We start from the raw sequence: 21229 nt of genomic DNA, 5'->3' as shown, positions 1-21229 counted from the left end.
TCAATAATTTGAAAATGACATCATGCCTAAGAAGAGCAGAAGATCTTTCTCCGATTCAAATTTACTATGACTCATATTTACCAAATATGTTAAAGACTTTCCCCTCCTCTTTCATGTTCACATTAGCCTCAATAGAAATATTTCTACTCACAAATTCAAATGATGACCTTCAGGCATCTTTTGGGATATAAAACAGCGATCTTTGAAGGTGTACATGTTGGATCCCACAGAAGCAGTGGGGAGTATTCCTCTAATCAACAGAACCGCCAGATGCAGACTATCCATGGGCCACTAATGCTGTTTCAGTCCCACATCCAGGCTGGAACTGCCTGGTTGAAAAGGGGCAAAGGGTGATGTTTCCCCTTGAAGGATTGGGGTTGGTCTGCTTTCACAAAAGTAGAGGCTGGATAATGGTCTATAATTGGCTGGGTCATCCTGGATTTTTTAGGAGAAGTTAGATCGCTGGTCTTGCCCAACATGTTTGCTATGTTGTCAGCTTGCTACCTGTTATGTATAGTGCATAGATCCCACATCCATTCAATACTGCTCTTCAGCAGATACCCTGCCCAGCAAGTCCTGCTAAGTGTAAATCATATTCCACTTGGCATGCATCATCTTGTCTTCTCATGATGACTTATCTCTTAGGGTTTGGCCAGTTCAAAATGTAACCAAAGTGTTTCCCATTGGGTCAAAAACACATGGCTAATAAGATCTCCAACCCATACCTGATACTAAGAATATTCCTTTTATAAACAAGATGTATTTATGAGTTTTCTTATGAGCAGCAACTTGGGTGCTATCTGTTTGGAATCCAGCTTGCCAGATGCTGGGACAAAGAGGCCTGAGTTTGTTCTCTGGGAATGAGTAAGAATGTCTAGTGGAGTTGGCTGTATTGTAACTAAAATCATGCGTGCCTGCTAGTCTCTACCCTCCACAAATTCAAGATCCCATTTGCACTAATCCTATGCCCCTCCATCCAAACACACATACACTCCCATGGTCATTACTCTCTGAAGTCATTCACACTATCAAAAACTGTGTTCTACCTGGGCTTGAGAGCTGTGTGTGCTTCCAAATTTTGGTTGTGTGGAAGCAAGGTAGGAAGAAAACCTGGGTAGAAGTGACTGTGTGGAAGCAAGGTAGGAGGAAAGTCAGGTTTCCTCCTACCTTGCTTCCACACAATTACTTCTACCCAGGTTTTCCTCTTATCTTGCTTCCACACAACTGTAAATTGGAAGCACACACAGCTCCCAAACCCGGGTAGAACACAGTTTTTGGTTTTATGAATGACCTCTATTTCTGCAGCTGCTCACAGAAGCATATAATCTGGAAATTTGAAGGGCCCAGTCTCAGCTCCTCTCAGCAAACTGGGCAGGAGGTCCAATCAACAGGCTCCTCCCAGGAACAGAGGTCAGGTTGCCCAGCAACTAGTGGGAGATGAGAGCCAAATTGGATTGTGTGGTTTCATATGGATGGATGGCTGCCCTGCCTTACCATAGTGATGAGCCAAAGTGAGTGGGAGAACCAAGTCTGGACTCCTCCCTCCCTGATTATGTGACGGACTCACAAATCCCATGCGGGGGGGTGGGAGGGGAGTCCTGGGCTTCTCAACTTGTGCCAGCGCAGCTTCTGAAAAGATGGTTTGCAGGTGCTGGCAAGAAGGTAGGTTTGCTGGGTCCAGGAATCCCTGATCTTGATACGAAAAGCAGATTTAGATAGAACAGTTTAGCTGCAGCTGCAAGAAGAAGCTGTGCCCATCTAACTGGAAGAAAGCCACCAGCCATCCAAGATGTGCATAAAAATACAAACCCTTGTTGAGGCTAAGTACAGCATGCTGAAACAAAAATGGGTTCCAAGTTGGAGGTGATTCCAAAGCAAACCCCTGACTTTCAGTTGCGGGCCAAATCAGGACATTTTGATGCCTAAAGTACTGCACCTCATAGTCCGAGAGATGCATTTCAGAATCCTTTGCACCACAGCTGAAGATGCTGAACATCCCAGAACCAGAGGTGCACCTAGGTAATGTTTGGAGCCTGGACCTAAAGGCCTTTGGAGCCCCCCTCCCTACACACAACTTAAGCATCATCCCCCTACACACCAGGGGACACACATTATTTTTAACTTCTGGGTTCTTGAGGGCGCAAACAGCAACTGAACTCACAAGAATGTAAGGATATAAAACAGGTACATTTATGCAAATATGCATGAGCAAAAGCATTTCAACATGTAACTTAACATATTCCCATCCCACATATTTCTTTCCCCACTCCCTCCTCTGTCTCTAAAGCAGAGGTCAAGCTTGGCTGCCCAGTGCAGCATGGGCCAGCAGCACGACACAGTGACCACACTACCCGAGACAGACTAATGAGGATTTGGGGGGCCCCAGGGGGTGTGGAGGCCCTGGACTTTAGTCCGGAAGTCCAGGGGTAAGAGTGCCTCTGCCCAGAACAATGCCACAAGGGATGCTGAAGCACAGTTGAGCCCCTGCAACCTCTGCAACACGGCAAGCGATTCAAGCTGCACCCCTTGGATTGCTGGCTGGTTCTTATTGGCCCCGCCTTGCACTTTCCCCTCATTTGTGTTGCTTCTGCAGCTGGACCAGCCCTTATCATGGGGGGCTCTGCTTACAGCCTTTCAGAATACTGCAAGGTTTGGAGCAGCCCTGTGCTTCACATTGGAGGATGCTCTTGTCTGAGCTGACTGCTTGAAATGGCCTCCTCGTGTGCAGCTCACAGGGACACTGATGTTCCCTAGCCATGTGTTTGCCCTATTGCAAATATTTGTCACCTTTACTCTACCAGGGCTGGGCTAGAAGGACTCAGGAGTTCTAGTTCAAAGAAAGTCTTCTCCCTCACAACATTTCTAGAGCAAGTAAGACAATACAGGCACCTGGCCCAACTCCATGCTAGAGCAGGAGAATGGAGCAGAGGTTTTGCTCCTTGCTCCTTGCTCTAACTGCTAGCTTGCACACCCTTCGCAGTCCTGTAGAAGTGGCTCTGAAGGTTATTGGCACAGAGCCGAGGGAAGGGAGGGGTGGCTTTAATTTATCTCAGTGCTGCTTCAACTAATGAGCCAAACTTCTGGCTGCAGCAAACTGAGTCCTGCTCTTTACTTGCCTTATAAGTCCAGCATCCTTCCTCACTTGCTTTGCTTTCTGGGTTTTTCCTCCCCCTTTTCCTTGGCTGTCCATAAATCTGGTAACAATCAGAAGCAAGCAGCGATGGGCCAGTGAAGCAATGCAGGCCAGAACGGAGAGGGGGTGGGAGGAGTGCAAGAGCCTGCACGGGTGCCAGGTTCCACAGCACTTTTATAAACATGTTTGCCTTAAGCCAAGTGGTGCACATTTTCAGCCTTTATATGGGAAAGTAGCAGAGAAATGGGGCCTTTGAGAATTCTTGGGGCTCTCAGCCCAAGAAGAATAGGGGTGTGCTACTTGGACTCCCCACTTGTTAACAAGTCCTCAAGAAGATGTCAGCTGATGCTATGTGTGAGTGACAGCGGTGGCATTTTCCTCCTCCTCCTCCTCCTCCACCACCACCACCCCTATCCTCACCACCATCTCTAATAAGCTTTAGGCTGTTTTCCCCACCACAGAATGTGGCAGTGAGAAGTTCTATGTGACATGTTAGTCTTGGGCCCTCAAAGACCTTTGGCATCAGTGCCCAGGCATCAGTCACAGACCACCTTCCTTGGCTTTGGGAATAAGCACTCAAAGCTGTCTGAGGGTTAGGAAGGAAACCTATCTGCTCTCTCTTAACCTAAAGATCCACAGGGCAGCCTTGGGCAAGCAACTTGTCACACACTTCTTTGTCCAGCCGTGCCTTCCTCATCCCCAAAATGGCAGAGAGGAACTTTCACTTCCCTCCCTGGGCACTAAGACCCAGACTCTGGCTGCTTTGTGAGTGCGACCCAAATAAGTTTCTCTCAGGCCTTTATTGAACAAACTAGGCCTCTGCAACAGAACCCTTCATGTTGTGTGAGGAAACGGATAATTGTTGCCATAGAGACATAGAGAAGAAGAGCCCCCAGGGTGACCTGCCCACTTCAATTTCCCACCCCAACACCACAACACTGCCTCCAATTACAATAAATTAAAGGCAACTTTATTACGATAAAAAGGACATGGAATGGTAAAAAGGATGGAGATACTGCGTAAACTACACTTTCAATCCTAATCTAAGGCCACAGTGATTACCTCTCAGCATATTAGCCTGTGGAGTTCCAGGATTGCTCTTGGAGGAACCTACAAATGTCCCCTGCAAGATAAATGATGATTTCCTTAAAGCATTTAGAGTTTCCACATCCCAAATCTTGTTACAGCTATTCCCTCAATGGGATGCTTTGCCATCTCTCCTATGACATCTTGCCATGACTGAGCTATTAATATGTTTGGGGTGCTGAAGAATCTTGGGGAATTCTTCCTGGGGGGTCTCACATGATTGTTTCCCAATCTCGTCCCCACAGTTCTAAATGGAAATAAGTTACCCAAGAATCTCTAAACATTGCATCTGTACTTGAAAGAGCCACCTTCATCAGAATGTACAACTTCCTCCTGTCTTCCTAGTTTGCATTAAAAACATCCACAAGTGAAACAACAGAGTCTTGAAGGTGTTCTTGGCATCAAGCGCATTCCATGGCTAGTGTCACATATGCATTGAGCTGAAAGGGAACCTCTTCCCTCTGGCATGATCCCACGCAATGTGTGTGTGAAAGAGAGAATATTTCTCACAGACACACCACACCACAGACACACACACTGAAACTTCGTGGAGGAGACGTCTATCATCGGCTACTAGTCGGAGGGCTATAGGCCACCTCCTGCCTCAAAGGCAGGATGCCTCTGAGTACCAGTTGCAGGGAAGTAACAGCAGGAGAGAAGGCATGCCCTAAACTCCTGCCTGTAGGCTTCCAGCAGCATATAGTAGGCTACTGTGTGAAACAGGATGCTGGACTAGATGCCTTGGGCCTGACCCAGCAGGGCTTTTCTTATGTTCTTATCTGCAAGGGGTAGAATCAGGGACACGTGGCTCTTGTAGAGGTCAATGAGTATGTGAAAGGGCCTAAAACCCAAGGCAAAAACATATCTTTACAAGTGATACAGAAAAGGCTGCAGTGACCACTGTGGGATATACTACTCCAAACATCAACACAACACAGGTTCCACAGGCTGCATTTTGCAGGGCCTGTTTCCTCATGAGAACAGAGAGCACTGGAGAATTGTGGTGCATTTGTAGTAGCCATGTATGTTTTGATACACAGTCTATATAGACAGACTGTGCTATTCTTTAAAGCAGTATCAGTTCCCCCAAAAGCAAACAGCATGCCTTTGGACTCCCTCCCCCACTCTGCTGCTTCTTTGAGCTACAGTAGCTGCTAAAGTCAGCCTGTTGGTCTTGGCACCCAAATTCAGATTGCTTCTATCTTCATTTTCTGCCCCATACGCAGGCATATTACTGGTGTTAGCATCACCTCTCCTTGTAGATGAATCGGATTTGCATGTTCCAGTAGCATGGGATAGTCACCAAAGGCCATTAAGCAAGCAATTTGGACCATGGAAGCCTAGAGAGATAGTTACCTCTCTACTACTTGCCACAGTATATTAGCATCAACATAACAACATGCTTAATTACAGATCTAAAACTTCGGCTAAACTGCATATGGCTTCTGTGCTACAATTACTTTCTGCAAGCCATGCTGAATAAGGCCCATTGAATTGTGTATAACTGAAATAAATATCAACATGGACAAGAGAAATCAACAACTGCTATTGTGCTATTAAAACCTAACAGTTTGGGATTTCCTTCCCTTGTGCCACATGCTAGGAGAGAAGAACTGAGAATCACAGAATCACAGAGTGGGAGGGGTTCTTGCAGGCCATCTTGCCTAGACCTCTTCATTGTGAATCTAAAAGGGGCTTGGACAAATTCATGGAGAATGCCTATTAGTGTCTACTAGCCTGAAGGCTATAGGCTACCTCCAGCCTCAGAGGCAAGATGTCTCTAAATACCAGTTGCAGGGAGCAACAGAGGGAATGTCCAGGGGTGGAGCCATCATTGGGCGAACGGGTTCAAAGAACCCGGGCCACCGCCAATCAGGGCCGTGAGGCGAGACATGCACCAAGCATCTGAAGACAGACACGGGGATGCTGGTTTAGCTCCCGAGCAGGGGCTGCGCGGCCCACGTTTGGGAGTTAAATGGCCACTGTGTTTGCGGGGCGGCCAGGAGCAGCCTTAAAGGCAGGGAACGCAGCGCTGGCCCCAACCTAGCTCCTGAAAGGGGCCATGCAGCCCCGTTTGGGAGTTGGATGGTCAACACTGTGTTTGCAGCGCAGCCAGAAGTGGCTCTCCCCTGCCTTTAAGGCAAGGAAGAGCCATTCCTGGCCGCACTGTGAACGCAGTGCCAGCCAGACTCAAACTCTCGAACGGAGCAGCGTAGCTCCGTTCGGGAGCCAGACCACGCTCTGCCACGTCTGATGTCAGACACAGGGGTGTGGCTAGCCTCCACGTCTGATGTCAGACGCAGGGGCGGGGGTGAGCGAGGCCGCCGTCATGGCTGGACACGGGGCGCTGGTGGTCTGGTTCCACACCTGGTCATGTCCTCAGCCACATTTTGCCTTTGGGCTTCTCAGAGGCATCTGGTGGGGACTGTATAAAACAGGATGCTGGACTAGATAGGCCTGATCCAGCAGGGCTGTTCTTACGTCCTCATGTTGTAATCCAAAAATGGCCGCCATATTTCAGATGAGGTCTGACTAGTGCAAAATAGTGGAACTATTAGTTCTTGTGACTTAGAAACTATCATTTGATTAGTGTAGCCTTAAATTGCATTGACTTTTTTTGTGGCTGCATCACACTGGTGAATTCACATTCAGGATTGATTGACTGCAATCCTGAGATACTTTTCATGTGTGCTACTGCTTTTGTCAGGTATCCCCCATCCTATACCCAATCATTTGATTATTTGTTTGTTTGTTTTGCCTAAGTCAGAATTTTGCATCTGTCACTGCTGAATGTTTATTAGATTTATTAGATTCAGACCAGTTTTCCATTCTATCAAGGTCATTTTGAACTTTATTTCTGCCCCCAGTTTTCTGTCATCTGCAAACTTGATGAGGATTTCTTTTACCCCTTCATCTGTCATTGATACAAATCCAGGCCCAGAACACAGCCCCCACTGAGGCACCCTACTCTAAGCTTTCCTCCACTTTGGAGCCACTGATCACCACTCTTTGTGTATGGGTTTCAGAATAGTTGTGAGTCTACCTGATGGTATTATCATCTAGGTTGCACTTAACCAGTTTGCTATACAAAATATTATGAAGACTTTATCAAATGCTTTGCTGAAATCAAGATAAATTACATCTACAGCATTCCCACAATCAACTAAGTTGGAAACTTGATTTCCTTTCTTTTTTTAATGACAAGATTAGTCTGGCCAGATTTATGTTTGGCAAATCCATGCTGGCTTCTGCTATAAGCCCTGTGTCTGCATCTCAGCTGGTGATCACTTAGAGCCAAAATACGAGTTGATCTTGGTCATCTGAACTAGAAGTTTTGAATAATGGGCAACTGTGGGTGCCTCTGAGCACCCACAGGCTGGACATGGTGAATATGACCTTCCCTGTCTTTTTGACCCAGCTTCTGGTATCCAGGTATACTGCCTCTATTCCCAGAGGTTCTGCCTGCCTTGTCAGAAAATTTAGACTGAAGAAGAATGAACCAATTTTTTCTATGAATAAGAAACTGACTTCCAGTTATCTAACAGGCTGCAGTTCACAGCTTTTGTTTGTACCAATCTCAGACAAACTTCATGCAAGTCTATATCCAGGGGCATAACATGAGAGGGTGGACTTAGGTTACCAGTTTCTCTACCATACTCTGGCAGGGTCTGTTGATACTTATGGTTGCCTGAAGGGAATACAGGTCAATGTGAATGAGAATGATTTTAGGTAAATATGGTCAGCTATACTTGATGTTTTAAAATGTGGATGGTCCATCTGAAGGAAGGGCCACAATTGGGAGCCAATCCAACCTTCAACTTGTACATGTGTAAGGGAAGTTGTGAAGCCAGGGTGAAGAATCTGATATGACCCCTGTGAGGATTTGCTGCATTGGACTTCTGCTCTTAAAAGAAAAAAGTCATATTCCAGTTAGTTACTAGTCTAGCTTATTGGATTTGCAAATGAGAATTGAGAGAACTCTTCGGATCAGCCAAAGTCTTTCACCAAGGCAAGAAGACAAAAGATATAGGCAATGTAAAGAGCTGAAAAAAGTACAGTAGATGGTGCTAGTGAATCACAGACTCTCATTACTGATGGACTACTGCTTCTTCCCACTGCTGCTCCGCTTGCCTGGTAAGCCCAGGCAAATCAGTCACAGATTGACTGCTTCTGGGGTAGGAGGCAACCCAATTCTACCAGGGTAGGAGGCAACCCACCTTCTTCAAATCGGCCGTGGATGGAGGACACCTAAAGGCTGTCTACATAATGATAAATAAGAGTAGGAGAAGTGTCCCACCCTAGTCTGGGAGCTGTGTGTGCTCTTTTCTATTCATGTGAGTAAAAAGACAAGGTTGGAGAAGATGCTGACAGTGGTTTACTACTTCCTCTACTACAAATATTTATATACTGCTCTTCAACCAAAGTTCTCAAAATGCTTTACATAGAAAAATAAATAATACATAAATAAGATGGTCCCTGTCCCCAAAGGACTCACAATCTGAAAATAAACGTAAGGTAGACACCAGCAACAGCCACTGGAGGGATGCTGTGTTGGAGTTAGATAGGGTCAGTTGCTCTACCCCTGCTAAATATAAGAGAAAAGATGTCTCTTTGCTCAGTTAGCAGGGGATTATCTGTTAAGTGGTAGGAGGGCTTTTCATTCTACCCCCTTAAACAGCTGGGTTCAGCTGCTAGGTAGGATGGAGCCTTCCTACCCAGCTTCCATTTAAGAGACCATCACTGCTGGCCCCTTGACCTTGTTTTTTACTCACACACAAGCAGAAAATGAGAGTACCCACAGCTCCCAAACTAGGATGGGATACTTCTCCTGCCCTATTTATTTTCATGTGAACTGCCATATATGTGCCAGATTTATATATGCAGAGGTCTCTCCTCATTTCAGCAACTCCACCATACTTCAGATTTTGTGAGATTATTATTATGCCTGTGTGAAGGAATTTTATTCTAAAATGAAAAGTCAGAAAAAGAGGGTGCCCAGTTTGAATTTAATAGCAGTTTCAGGGGGGAAAAACAGGTTCTGGGGATCTTGTAACACTTACTCAGAGTGGCCCCATTGAAATTATTAATGTGTCCTATTAATGTGACCCACTATGCACTGTGCGACACACCCGATGCATTGGGGAATTCTCCAAAGAGACGGGTGCTCTAGCTGCCCATCTCTGTGTACTGGAAGCAGCCCGGCTTGCACACAAGCAGATAGCCCAGGTTTAGGAAGTGCTCACTTCCTAAACCTCAGCAAGCAGCTGGTCTACAAAGCCAGTCTAGGCAGCGCTAGTCCTCCAGGATTGGGCCTGATCCCAGCAAGGTATCCCTAGCCTGGGTTAGGCTGTGCATGAGAACAGCCTCCTAGTCTTTGATAAGCTTGTTAAAAAATGGCCAAATAAAGCTAAATGATATCCAGTTGAATGTTTTCAAGTCAAAACCCAACAGTAACATTTTGGAAATTGAAAAAATTAAATGTGATCTGAGGGCCAGTTAACTAGAGGTAGTAATTTTGTGGTGATGTACCACATAAGAAAGCTTTCATAAGACCATTTTGTTACGTAAAAACGGAGGGTAAAAAGTTTTGCCAGGGTGAAGTTTATATAACTTTATTCCATTGAAACCAATAGAGTAAGTGCTTCATCTGATCCCAGCTAAGATAAGATCCCAGCTTCTGTCTCTCCCATCTCCAGTTGAAAGGACTGAGGTCGTGTGGCCAGGAGGGCCAGTTTCAGATTAAACAATTCTCTCAGCTAGAAGGACCAATGGTCTAAGCATAAGAGACAGTCACATGATTTAACCTCAACTAGAGGTCCAACTATTGCCTTCTCAACTGGAGGTCCAACTCGTGCCCAACTATTCTTCAAATGAGCCTTCCAGTTGATTTAATTTCAGGTGGCCTAAACAGCTTGTTTGACACAGAACACTGGAAAGGTTTAAATATCAAAGCAGGAGAGCACATACTTTGCACACAGAAGATCTCCAGTTCAGTCTTCAGTTAAAGGCTTTCCATCACCTGGGCTCACAAAAATCTCTGCCATTCAGGGTCGACAATAGTGTGCTAGGTGGACCGCTGGTCTGTGTTTCAGGAAGGCCCTGATGTCCACACAGGTTGGCTTCAGTCTACACTGTGGCACCCACACAGTTAATTCCAGTAGCCCTCAGGCCTTGCTGTCTCTTGGCACATACAGCCCCATCAATTCCTGAGGGAACTGTTGGGAGTTTAATTTTTGCTGATGATGTGAGGCTGCGATGTGTGGAGGCTGAATCAGATCTCCCCCCCTCCCCCCCCGCTGGGTGCTGTATCTTTACTAAGAATGAGCATTTCCATTTATAGAACCCTGGTGGCTGGGCTGACGTCACCCCTGCACGAGCTTGGTAAACACAGCCTTTGGGTGTGTGTATGTGTGTGTGAGTGTGTGCGTGCGTGCATTGCTTCCTAGGCCAGAGAACAAAACTGCTACTGGGCCGCTACTGAAGCATCCCACTTGGCAGGGCGATGGCCGATGTCTAGCGCTTCAAACAATGTGGCATCGATGGCTCAGGGATGGGGATGAATGAGGAGTGAAGTCATCACTGAGGGATCTCCTAGGCAAGGAAAGGGAACCCAGAGGGTTACCCTGGAAGCCAGAAGTCTCAACTGGTACAGGAGGGTGCTTGGGTGACTATTCTGTTCCTTTGCACTACTGTGGGTGGCAGCAGAAAAACTGGCCAGGATGCCAATGCTGCCCATGGATGAAGAACAGGCAGGATGCAGTGCCAAGGTGAGGCAAATAGAGACTGACACGAATGATACAAGGATGGGAGGGGCAAATTCTGCCATCCAGAGCATGGGATACCAATTGTACTTCTGAGGGATTCTGGGCAAGAGGTACTAGCTGAGCTGATCAGAGTGCCAGTTACCCCCTTGTTCAGTTGCTACAGGGGAAAAAAAGAAAATAATAATTCATTGCTGTGTGTACGTATAGCTGTAGAAAATTCTTTTTCCCCACTCCTAGGGACTACCTCCCTTTTACAGGGACATTCCTCAACCATTCCAGGTCTTTGGGGACAACACCACTTGCGAAACACCTGCTTGCCTTCGGGGCACTAGACACTCCTGTTGCAATGAGTTACCATAGTTGATCTGGGGACAAATTCCGGTCTGGAGATGTGATGGTCTCTGCTTGGCTCCTTGCCTTACACATCTGTAATTTCAAAGCTTATCCATCTCCTCTCCAAGGCAAAAGGTGGCCCAGGATCAATCCATACAAGGTTTTCCCCAGCACCTAATTCCTCTTTTGCCATCAAAAACATGAGAGCCAGCATGGTGTAGTGGCTAGAGTGCTGGACTAGGACCGGGGAGACCCGAGTTCAAATCCCCATTCAGCCATGAAACTAGCTGGGTGACTTTGGGCCAGTCACTTCTCAGCCTAACCTACTTCACAGGGTTGTTGTGAGGAGAAACTTAAGTATGTGATACACTGCTCTGGGCTCCTTGGAGGAAGAGCGGGATATAAAATGTAAATAAATAAAATAAATCCTCAGATTGGAATTCCTGCCCTGCCAGCTACAGGAAGTGGAAGATTGTGACTGCTCTCCGCTTTGCCAAATATGTTCTGGTCTCTTTGTCAGGCCCAACAGGCTGGTCATATTTGAAGGGTGCCTTGAAGCCCCAGGAATGATATGGAGATAGATAGATAGATAGATAGATAGATAGATAGATAGATAGATAGATAGATAGATATCTCCATATCATTCCTGGGGCTTCAAGGCACCCTTCAAATACACACACACACACACACACACACACACACACACACACACACACACACACACACACAGAGAGAAATCTGGGTAGAAGGACTGCCCAGCCAGGGTAGGAGAGTCAGGCGTACGCCTGATCAGCAATTGTGTGATCTCCACAACCGAGGTACATAGGAAGCTGCCATATACTGAGGTGGTGCCCACAATCAGCTGGAGCCACCTGGAGAGGGTTTGCGGGGAGAGCGGGCTAAGCCCACTCCCCCCGCAGATGAGCAGTTAGTCTGCTCCGGGCAGCCGCCCACACAACTGCCAGCTGCGTCATGGAGCCAGTGGGGGCTTGGGAGTTTGGGGGCCTGTTTTTCAGTCTCCTGGTTGGGGGTCTACTTATGAGTTGAGTGGTGAGAGCCGCACCACAGCAACACAAGATTTAAAAAACCGGGTTTGCAGAGCACTCGTTCCACAAACCCGGTTTAAAGGCAAGGGTAGTTTAGCAGGTTACCTGCTTAGGAACTCCGCTAGTGCGATTTTCTCCCATCGTGTGAATAGCCTCACTGAGTCAGACCATAGGTCCAGCTTGCTCAGTATTGTCTACACAGACTGGCAGCGGCTTCTCCAAGGTTGCAGGCAGGAATCTCTCTCAGCCCTATCTTGGAGAAGCCAGGGAGGGAACTTGGAACCTTCTGCTCTTCCCAGAGCGGCTTCATCCCCTGAGGGGAATATCTTAAAAGTGCTCACACATCAAGTCTCCCATTCACATGCAACCAGGGTGGACCCTGCTTAGCTAACGGGACAAGTCATGCTTGCTCCCACAAGACCAGCTCTCTTCTTGGTAGGAGGATTGGAGAGTGACTGTGCAGGAGGTGAGAGCTGGGCTGGATGTTTTTGGTAAAATGTTAGGGGGACAGTGCGGGTAGGGTGCACTCGTCCAATTCAGCTCCTGCTTCCGATCAACCTCCCACCCCCTGACCTTGAAGTTCACACCACTGCTGACCAGGAGTGTGCCCAACTCTCTTATCCTGACAAGCACTCCTCCTACCTGGATTTCAGTCATTTCTCCACACAAAAGAGCTGGAAAGCACCAGGGTTATTTTTTGAACACTGGCAAATCTAATGATCTTAAAGATTAGCCAGCAAAAGCAAGAACTTTACTCATTTTGTATATCATGGAAGGATAACTTGTCTTGCCTATACAGTCCATTTTGGTTGGAGACCTGTTTTTTAATCCATATTGACTTTACTTCACATGGGATGCAGCCACCTATAACTTCTAATCCATTTACACTTTCCTTCCCACATCCCAATTGTTCTAGAAGCAGCTGCAAAAATTGTTTCCAAGGTCTAGAGGTTTCTAGCTGGGCAGGAGGCCAGGATGGGGCCTGTTTTTAGAGATATTTTTTAAATCCAGCACATTATTACAACAGACAACCAATTTCTTAACCCTCTGAATATATACATTCACTTAGCCACCAACTCCAGTGCTGCACAGAAGTACTACTTGGTGGGCAGGGAGGGGGAAAGGACACTCAGGACTGGGCTATGTATTACCTACCAGTTGTATTATTAGCAGAATAACAATGAAGAAAATTACTCATAGTCATCCCATTGAAATGAAAAGGACAAGCTAGGAATTGCCTAAGTGTCCTTCAATTTCAATGGGACTATTTTGAATAATCCTCCTCATCATGTCAGTCTCACAAATTAAGGGTCTCACTAATTGAACAGACCAGCAAAAAAAGAGTCCCAAATATACAATGAAACAAGTTGTTCCGGTAAGAACTAATCTGCCTACTTTCCTTTCACAACAATCTTAATGGATAATTATCATCCTCACAAGTTAACCCACTTCAGCTTTAGATGTTCACATGTCCGCCATCTTGAATCACAAGATATAGGCAAAGATATAGGCAATTTTAAGAGCAGAAAAAAGTACAGTAGATGGTGCTAGTGAATCACAGACTCTCATTACTGATGGACGACTGTTTCTTCCCACTGCTGCTCTGCTTGCCTTGTAAGCCCAGGCAAGTCAGTCACAGATTGACTGCTTCTATAGTAGAAGGCAACCCAGCTCTACTAGGGTAGGAGGCAACCCACCTTCTTCAAACCTAGCACCAGCCATGGATGGAGGACACCTAAAGGCAGTCTACACACTGATAAATAGAGCAGGAGAAGCATCCTATCCTAGTCTGGGAGCTGTGCACACTCCTGTTTTCTGTTCATGTGAGTAAAAAACAAGGCTGGAGATGCTGACAGTGTCTGTTAAGTGGCAGCTATATTAATCACAAATCACATCATCACAAACCATGACATTTAGGTGTCCCTATGTGTCACACACTAAAACTGTAGCAAATTTGGTTCAAATTGGTTAGATAGTTCACAAGTTAGCCCACTTGTGCCTCCGCTGTTCAAGGATCCACCATCTTGAATCAGAGTGGATGACATCATCACAGACTACGCCCTTAGGCTATCCCTATGTGTCCCTACACCTGTAGCAAATTTGGTTCAAATCATTTAGGCCATTCACAGGTTAGTCCACTTGTGCCTCAAATGTTTAAGCATCTGCTATCTTGAACTGGAATAGATGACATCACCAGAAACTACATCATTGTGGCATCCCTATGTGTTCCTACAGCCGCAGCAAATTCGGTTCAAATTGATTAGGCAGCTCAGAAGTTAGCCCACTTGCACCTCAAATCTTCATGCGTCCACCATCTTGAATTGGGGCAGATGAAATCATCACAAACTACACCCTTGTGGTGTCCCTATGTGTCTCTACAGCTGAAGCAAATTTGGTTCAAATCGGTTAGATGGTTTATAAGTTAATCCAGTTACACCTAAAACGTTCATGCATCCACCATCTTGAATGGGGTGGATTACATCATCACCAGCTATGCCATTGAGTGTTCCTACGTGTCCCTACAACTGTACCAAACTTGGTTCATATTGGTCCAGGCATTGCAAAATTGTTGTGTGCAACTTTGGACACACACGGACACACAGAATGCCGGGTGATCTCTTAAGTTTACTTTCCTTAAGGAAAGTAGGCTAAAAAGATGCAGCATCTGCTTTAATGTTGGCTTGTTCAGTTGTAGTACTATTGGCTTACATACTACACAGCCAACTGCCAAGAGGGGTGGATTCTCGCTGGCTGTTGGGAACTCACCAGCACGTGGATACTCCTATTGATGGGGCGGCGGGGGAAGGCTCCCTCCATCCTAAGTGCAGGAGCATCCCCCATCAGTAAGAGCATCCACAAGCTGATGAGTCCCATACAGCCAGCAAGACTGAATCCCTCTTAGGTGTGTGGCTGGCTACATGGTATGTAAGCCAGCACCAGCACATCTTTCTTCTTGAGTTATGACTACTTTTGTCCTGAGATCATATCAGTTTCCCCTCCCACTTTCACCTGTTTGTCCATTGCTGATCACACCAGGTGTGTGTTTGAGAAACCACAGGAAATATGCAATGAAATATGGGCTTAGCTATCCACATACTGTGTGCTGCCCTGTCTGTCTATCTACAGTATACTGTACACAGAGCATAGCTGAAATGCACACATCCGCAAAATAAAATCCACAGAGGTGTGTGTGCACACACACACACACGATCAAGAATTAATAGAGGCTCAATATGTAATAAATTAGATCTTTATTATATTAATACTCATTGATTTCAGTTAATAAACTGAGATTAGCAAATTACAAACATTGCATAGGTGAGGATGAAACCATTCTAAACTGCAGAGAAAAATCAGGAGAATTTCCCCTGCTTGTGTATTATGTGTAAATTTGTTAAAAGCGGAATGCTTTATGCAGCCAACTGCACTCATCTAATGAGCAGAGGGTACTTTTCAGACATCTAGAGTGATGCTGAATGCTTGGCAAATTCTTTTAAGGCACAGATTTAGGAACAAAGCTCTCATTAGCTTCTCCTAAAAATTATAGCTCACTCTGACAGCTTTGTAAGAACTTAAATAAATAAATTTAGAGTGTATCCATTCTTGTTCAAATGTGCCCTATGGCATTTAGCACCTGGTGTAAGTTCATATGGTCCCGAAAGTCTCAGCACAATCCATCAGGCAGTTTTCCTGGGCAAGCCCTACTGAAATTAATGGAAGCTCCATTTCAGTGGGGTGTGTGCAAGATGAACGTCCAGGTGGATTTTGGCCTTAATAATCATTCTCTCTATTGTCATTGGTTGCTTAAGTTAGGATCCATTTTAGAATGAATGGTTAAAGGGCTCAGTTGCTGAAAAGAATCAGTATATTGGGGAAAGACAGAGATACATCGCCCCAGACATACATTGGCCACCCTCATGGGGACTTGGAGCCTAAAGCATTCAAAGTTCCTTGCTCCATCAGTTACCAAGTGACCTTGGGTAGGTCTGTCTGTCTCTCTGCTTTGGCTTGACATCTGTAAAATGAGAACTCATTGGATTGTCACGGGGCAACTAAGAAAAAGGATGCAAAATACTCTGCAGATTACACAGGTGAAATTACACAAATAAAAGAGTCAAACCAATTCAAAACACTTGTCAGCTCTACTTCCTGGCTTGAACTGGCCCTTGCAGCATAAGTGTAAAGTTGAGGGCTGAAGAATAACAGGGGGAAAGGGTATGAGTACTACAGCAAGGTGCTGTTGCCATATTGTGATGATACTGTGCTATGATCCCTTGGGGAGGCAAAGGGTTTATTAAATCTCCGCCTGCTCTTCTCTTGGGCTCTGTTGCAGCACTGCATAGGGAATATTCAATGGCCAGGTGCAGAGTGGGGTGGGGGCATAGGGGGCAATGGAAGGGTCAGCCTGGGGGCTGGTGCAGTGCTTGAGGTGATCAAGGAAGGCAGCATAGTGTCAATGCAGAGAATCTTGCAAGCAGAATGCAAAGCATTTCTGAAACTGGGACCACTTAGGCAAACAAGGATGTATCATGGTGGGCTGACCTTCCTGTTTTTCTGTGGCTACTCCTTTTTAAGGGTGCAGTGATACAGAGATGCAATGATGATGTTAAATTCTGGAACAGCTCTGAAACCTACCAGTGCTGTTCCCACAGCTGCATCGTCATCTGGCCATGCAATGAGAATGTTTTTGTAAGCCACTGATTCCTCATTTTCTAGTAACATTTTTCATGGAACCACTTTGGGCACTTCTGCCTGAAAGTAGAACATGCTCAACAGTCTTATGAAGGATACAATGCATGATCTCCACAGCTGGAGGCCTGCTGTAAGATGCACAATTTGCCATGCTTCTGCCTTTGACACACAATCTGTTTTGGGAAGGGGGGCAGTGTTACTTATTTCCCATTTCTCTTTTTTTACTGCAATGACATCTGATTTGAAACCAAATAGTAAATGTTTTCGTCAGTCAAAAACTTAAAACTACCTCCAGCAGAACAAAGTAGTTATTTGATTTTACAGCAAAAAACCCAGACACTTCTTGTGTATGTGGTGGGGTGGAGAAAACAGATACAATGCAGGAAAGCAGCCCTGCCCCACAGAGCTAGCTTTCTAAGTAGACCTGAGATGAGTTTGCTCCATCAAATTCTTCGCAGGAAACTCTGATGTGCTGTTATTTTATATCCTGCTTTCAATCTTTTATATTTGACACTATTTGGTAGTTGACATGCAATGGTATTTAGTATTTGACAGCCAACATTGTGTGAGATTTTATATTTGATGGCAGCCAAAACAATCAAGAGAGGTCAACAAGTCCAAAGAACTCAAATTGGGATGTTGAGATATGATATTAGTACAATCAAAATGTGAATGTGAATTTCAAATTCAAGATTTCAGCAGGATATGAAAAACACTGGCAAATTTGAAATCCTTGTGAATATTTCTTTCAACTCTTTTTTAAAATCTTAAAAAATTAATCTTATCTTAAAAAGCAAATAAAATGCCTTACTTTACAGATGGAAAAACAAGAGCAGAGATCGAGGAGCAGATCTGGGAGAGAAATGTAACCTGCCTCCCCCCAGACTACCAGAATTTGACTAGGGCTCTGCTGCCCATCTGCCCACATGAGAGGTGCTGCAGCAAGCTGGGCAGCAATCAGGGGTGGGGGGAAGCCAGAGTGATGTAGGAGGTGCACGCTTGTCCTCCTACCTCACCATAAGCCCGAATTTTGAATCAAGGCTATCTGGGGGAGGAGCAGCAGGATCTAGAACAATCCCAGGACTTCGCACGACCAGCCCTACCTGGGCTAGCCCTGTCCTACCCAGGTAGGGCTGGTCATTAGAACGACCAGGGCTTTTCCACCTTGGATCCCCAGATGTTGTTCAATTACAACTCCCATCAGCCCCAGTAACAGTGGTCGGATTTGCAAATCTGCCACTGAATTACAATTACCACCAGAATTTGGATGCATCACTTAGCATAAGATTTCTGCCTCTCCTGATCTAGTACATATACTGGAGGGGAGGGAGAGTTGTCTTCCTGCAGGAAACAGCTGGACCTATGTCTGCTGCCGTTTTCTTATACACCAGGGAAAGGTGTACTGCAGTGCTAGAGAGACAGAGCATACAGAATTCAACGGGGGAGGGTCACTGAAAGGTGGTGGTGGGGAGGCTGCTGAAGAAATGTAGTGTTGCAGGTAGGTCTGCAGGTATCTGCCATATTTTTGTTCTCTAAACCAATTCATGAGAACTCCCAGCTTTGAGTGTTATATTGGATGAGTGCTTAAGCCCTCCAGTATTATTTCTTTAAAAATAAAGCAACACAAGAAGGAAGTTCAGAAAATGGCACAGGAATGGGGATGCCCGTAATTCTCAGGAGCCTTATTCCATGCTGCATTCAATAGGCTAATTCACATGATCTTTAAGAGCATGGGACAAGTATCTTACCCAAACTTGGGGTGCTATGTGCACTCTGATTTTAAAAAACAAGGTGGGGGGGGGAGTGATAGTCTGAGTGGCTGCTGCTGGCTACAAGGGTTCTGTCCTGCCCAGCTGATTCATGAGGTAGGAGGGAAAGCCCTCCTACCCAACGGGAGCCTTGCAGACGATCACGCTTCCCCCGTTTGTTTAAAAGCAAGTGATCGTGAAACAGGAGTGTGCACAGCTCCCAAACTTCGCTAGGACACTTGTTCTACCCTATTAAAGACTGTGTAAACCAGCTGAATATTCCCAGATGTATAACCTAGGTGCAGAGGCAATTGCATTTTTTGGTAACAAAATATTGAGGCTTAGTGCTGGGAGGATGCAATTTTCCTGAAAGAGAAATGTTCTCTCGATGAAAGATGTTGGGGACGAATGCAACAGCTAGCCCCGGTGCAATGACAGAAAAAAGTGATGCAAGTCTCTTGGACCCCGTCCCCAGGAGCCTCACAGCTTGCTCTGGACAGGGAGCTTGGCTCCATTGCTGCTTCATTCTGGAGCTGTCAGGACAAACGTGACCATGGCCAAGACTGTCTTGGTTCCATCCAAGTTACATCAGGGCAGTTATAAACTGTTGTTTGCTTGACTCAGGTAGACTCTGGGACAGCATCTGAGACACTTGGGATGAAGGAGGCTCACCAGTGGAATTCAACATGCCAGTCCAGCTTGGCAGAAGAAAGGCACTTTTTCTGGCACTGCCTTCTGACATTTACCGCTCCCACTCTAGCGCCTGCTCCGGGGGATCCTACCACACCCCATTGATGGGTCCTGACGATTCTCGATTTGCAATGCATCACTGGACAGTTCCTTCCTCCATGCCTCCAGGGCACCACTTCCCCCTTTTAGTCTCATCCTTCCAACACACCCCTAAATAGGACTCAAAATGCCTTGGGCAAAATGGCAGCTATGGGAACATGGCTCCCATTTTCCCCTCCCCACCCCTTCCCCCAAGGAATCCCCCCAGGCCTACTACCTGGGGAAGAGGCAATGGTGCCCACCACTGCCCGGGTCATTCATGTCTAGTGTAGCTCCAGCCAAGAGTGTTGCCTGTCTAGCCACATGGAGTCCCATTCTAGCTGCTCTACACTCCTGAGCAGCCCCAGCTGAGCCCAGGAGACTGCTGCTCCAGCTGTATCGTTTCACTATGTGACTATGGATATTCCCATGCTGGGCACACCCACCTTGACAATTCTGCATCCCCAGCCACATCAGATGTCCCTCAGAGTCCATCTACACAACATGGACAGATGTCACCCATTTGCTGATTCTAGTCAGAATGGCAAAGTAATCTCCCTGACATAATGGAAAACCAAATGCCCCAGTTGTTTGGTCTGAGGTTGCCTGCCTGGGCCAAGGGCATGGCCAGGAGCAGTTCCTATGGCTACTGGCTTCTAAGGTAATTAGAGCTCTGTCCAGTAGGACTTAGATGTCTGTGTTCCCAGCCACCACCTCTCTGTCCTCATGCTGTCTTGTGTGCCTTGAGCCGACAACAGGCTCTGTAGAAGCCACGGGTGATGCGATACATCCAGATCATGTTGAGTACTTCCAAGGCCAGGCTTGGCCCAATCCAGGCCAGCTGCACACCCAGCCCCAGGCGCTCGTACTCGGGGGTTCCATACCAGGAGAACACGCACAAATAATAGCTGGGGATGACAGCAATGCGCACAACGAAGAACACTACCATCATGGCCAGGCCGTTGGCCAAGGCAAGCCAGGAAGAGCGGGGCCAGCCAGCTGCATCCAGGAACCACCTGAGACAATGCAAAAGGAGGACAGTCATATATATAACCCTCTGCCTCCTTTGAAGTAAGAATCTCCACCACCACCACCACCAGAAGAGTTCCTTCTTCTGCATTATTCCAGAGTGCAAGTGTGAAGTGGAAACTAAGTGTTCAGGAACAGATTAGAACACTGAATCAACCATGCTCCTCCCACCACTCCTGATGGCCCATTTTTTCAGCAGGTTCTTGACAGGCTAGGTTTGAATCGGGATCAATGCCATGGATTTGAGAGCCATTAAGCACAATATGGTGGCAGTGGGACACAGAGTTGTTCTGGAAGACATCTGGGTGTTGGCATGGCTATGATGAAGAATATTATTAGAAACAGAGAATCCAGGGTGGTCCTTTCATGAGGCAAGATGAGAAAGTCACCTCAGGTGGTAGGTTAATGGGGCACCAGCATGGCGGCAAGATATCCCCCACTGCCACCATCAGAGCAGCTCTTTAGGACCAATCTGGCCCTTGCAAACTTTACAAGGAGTGCCTCTCCTTACACTCCTTGCAAAGCTTGCAAGAAGCACAAGGAGAGGTGGCTGCCACCAACCTTCTTGAATCCCTGTTCCCCATGTACTTTCAAAGCTTGCAGGAGTTGGTTATGAAAGGGGCCTGGAGC

The 21229-nt window shown here is 46.3% G+C and overlaps 1 protein-coding gene across 4 annotated transcripts in view; it reads right to left on the bottom strand.

Annotated features, from left to right (window-relative positions):
- The window catches only part of CNN1 (calponin 1), a 115172-nt gene that overhangs the window by 57854 nt on the left and 36089 nt on the right, over positions 1–21229 (bottom strand). For 3 of the 4 annotated variants that reach the window (XM_053295409.1, XM_053295408.1, XM_053295407.1), the window contains exon 7: positions 15597–20586. The exons of the other annotated variant lie outside the window; for it this stretch is intronic. In XM_053295409.1, coding sequence (XP_053151384.1) covers positions 20295–20586 — 292 coding nt within the window. In that variant the 3' untranslated portion in view covers positions 15597–20294. Of the gene's footprint in view, positions 1–15596; positions 20587–21229 lie in introns of those variants that run through there. 4 annotated transcript variants of the gene reach the window in all.

The sequence above is a fragment of the Hemicordylus capensis genome, chromosome 2 (assembly GCF_027244095.1).
Source record: "Hemicordylus capensis ecotype Gifberg chromosome 2, rHemCap1.1.pri, whole genome shotgun sequence".
In the NCBI taxonomy this organism is placed as follows: Eukaryota; Metazoa; Chordata; class Lepidosauria; order Squamata; family Cordylidae; genus Hemicordylus; species Hemicordylus capensis.
The sequence above is the reverse complement of the archived record's forward strand: the minus strand, read 5'-3'. Positions and strand labels throughout refer to the sequence as shown.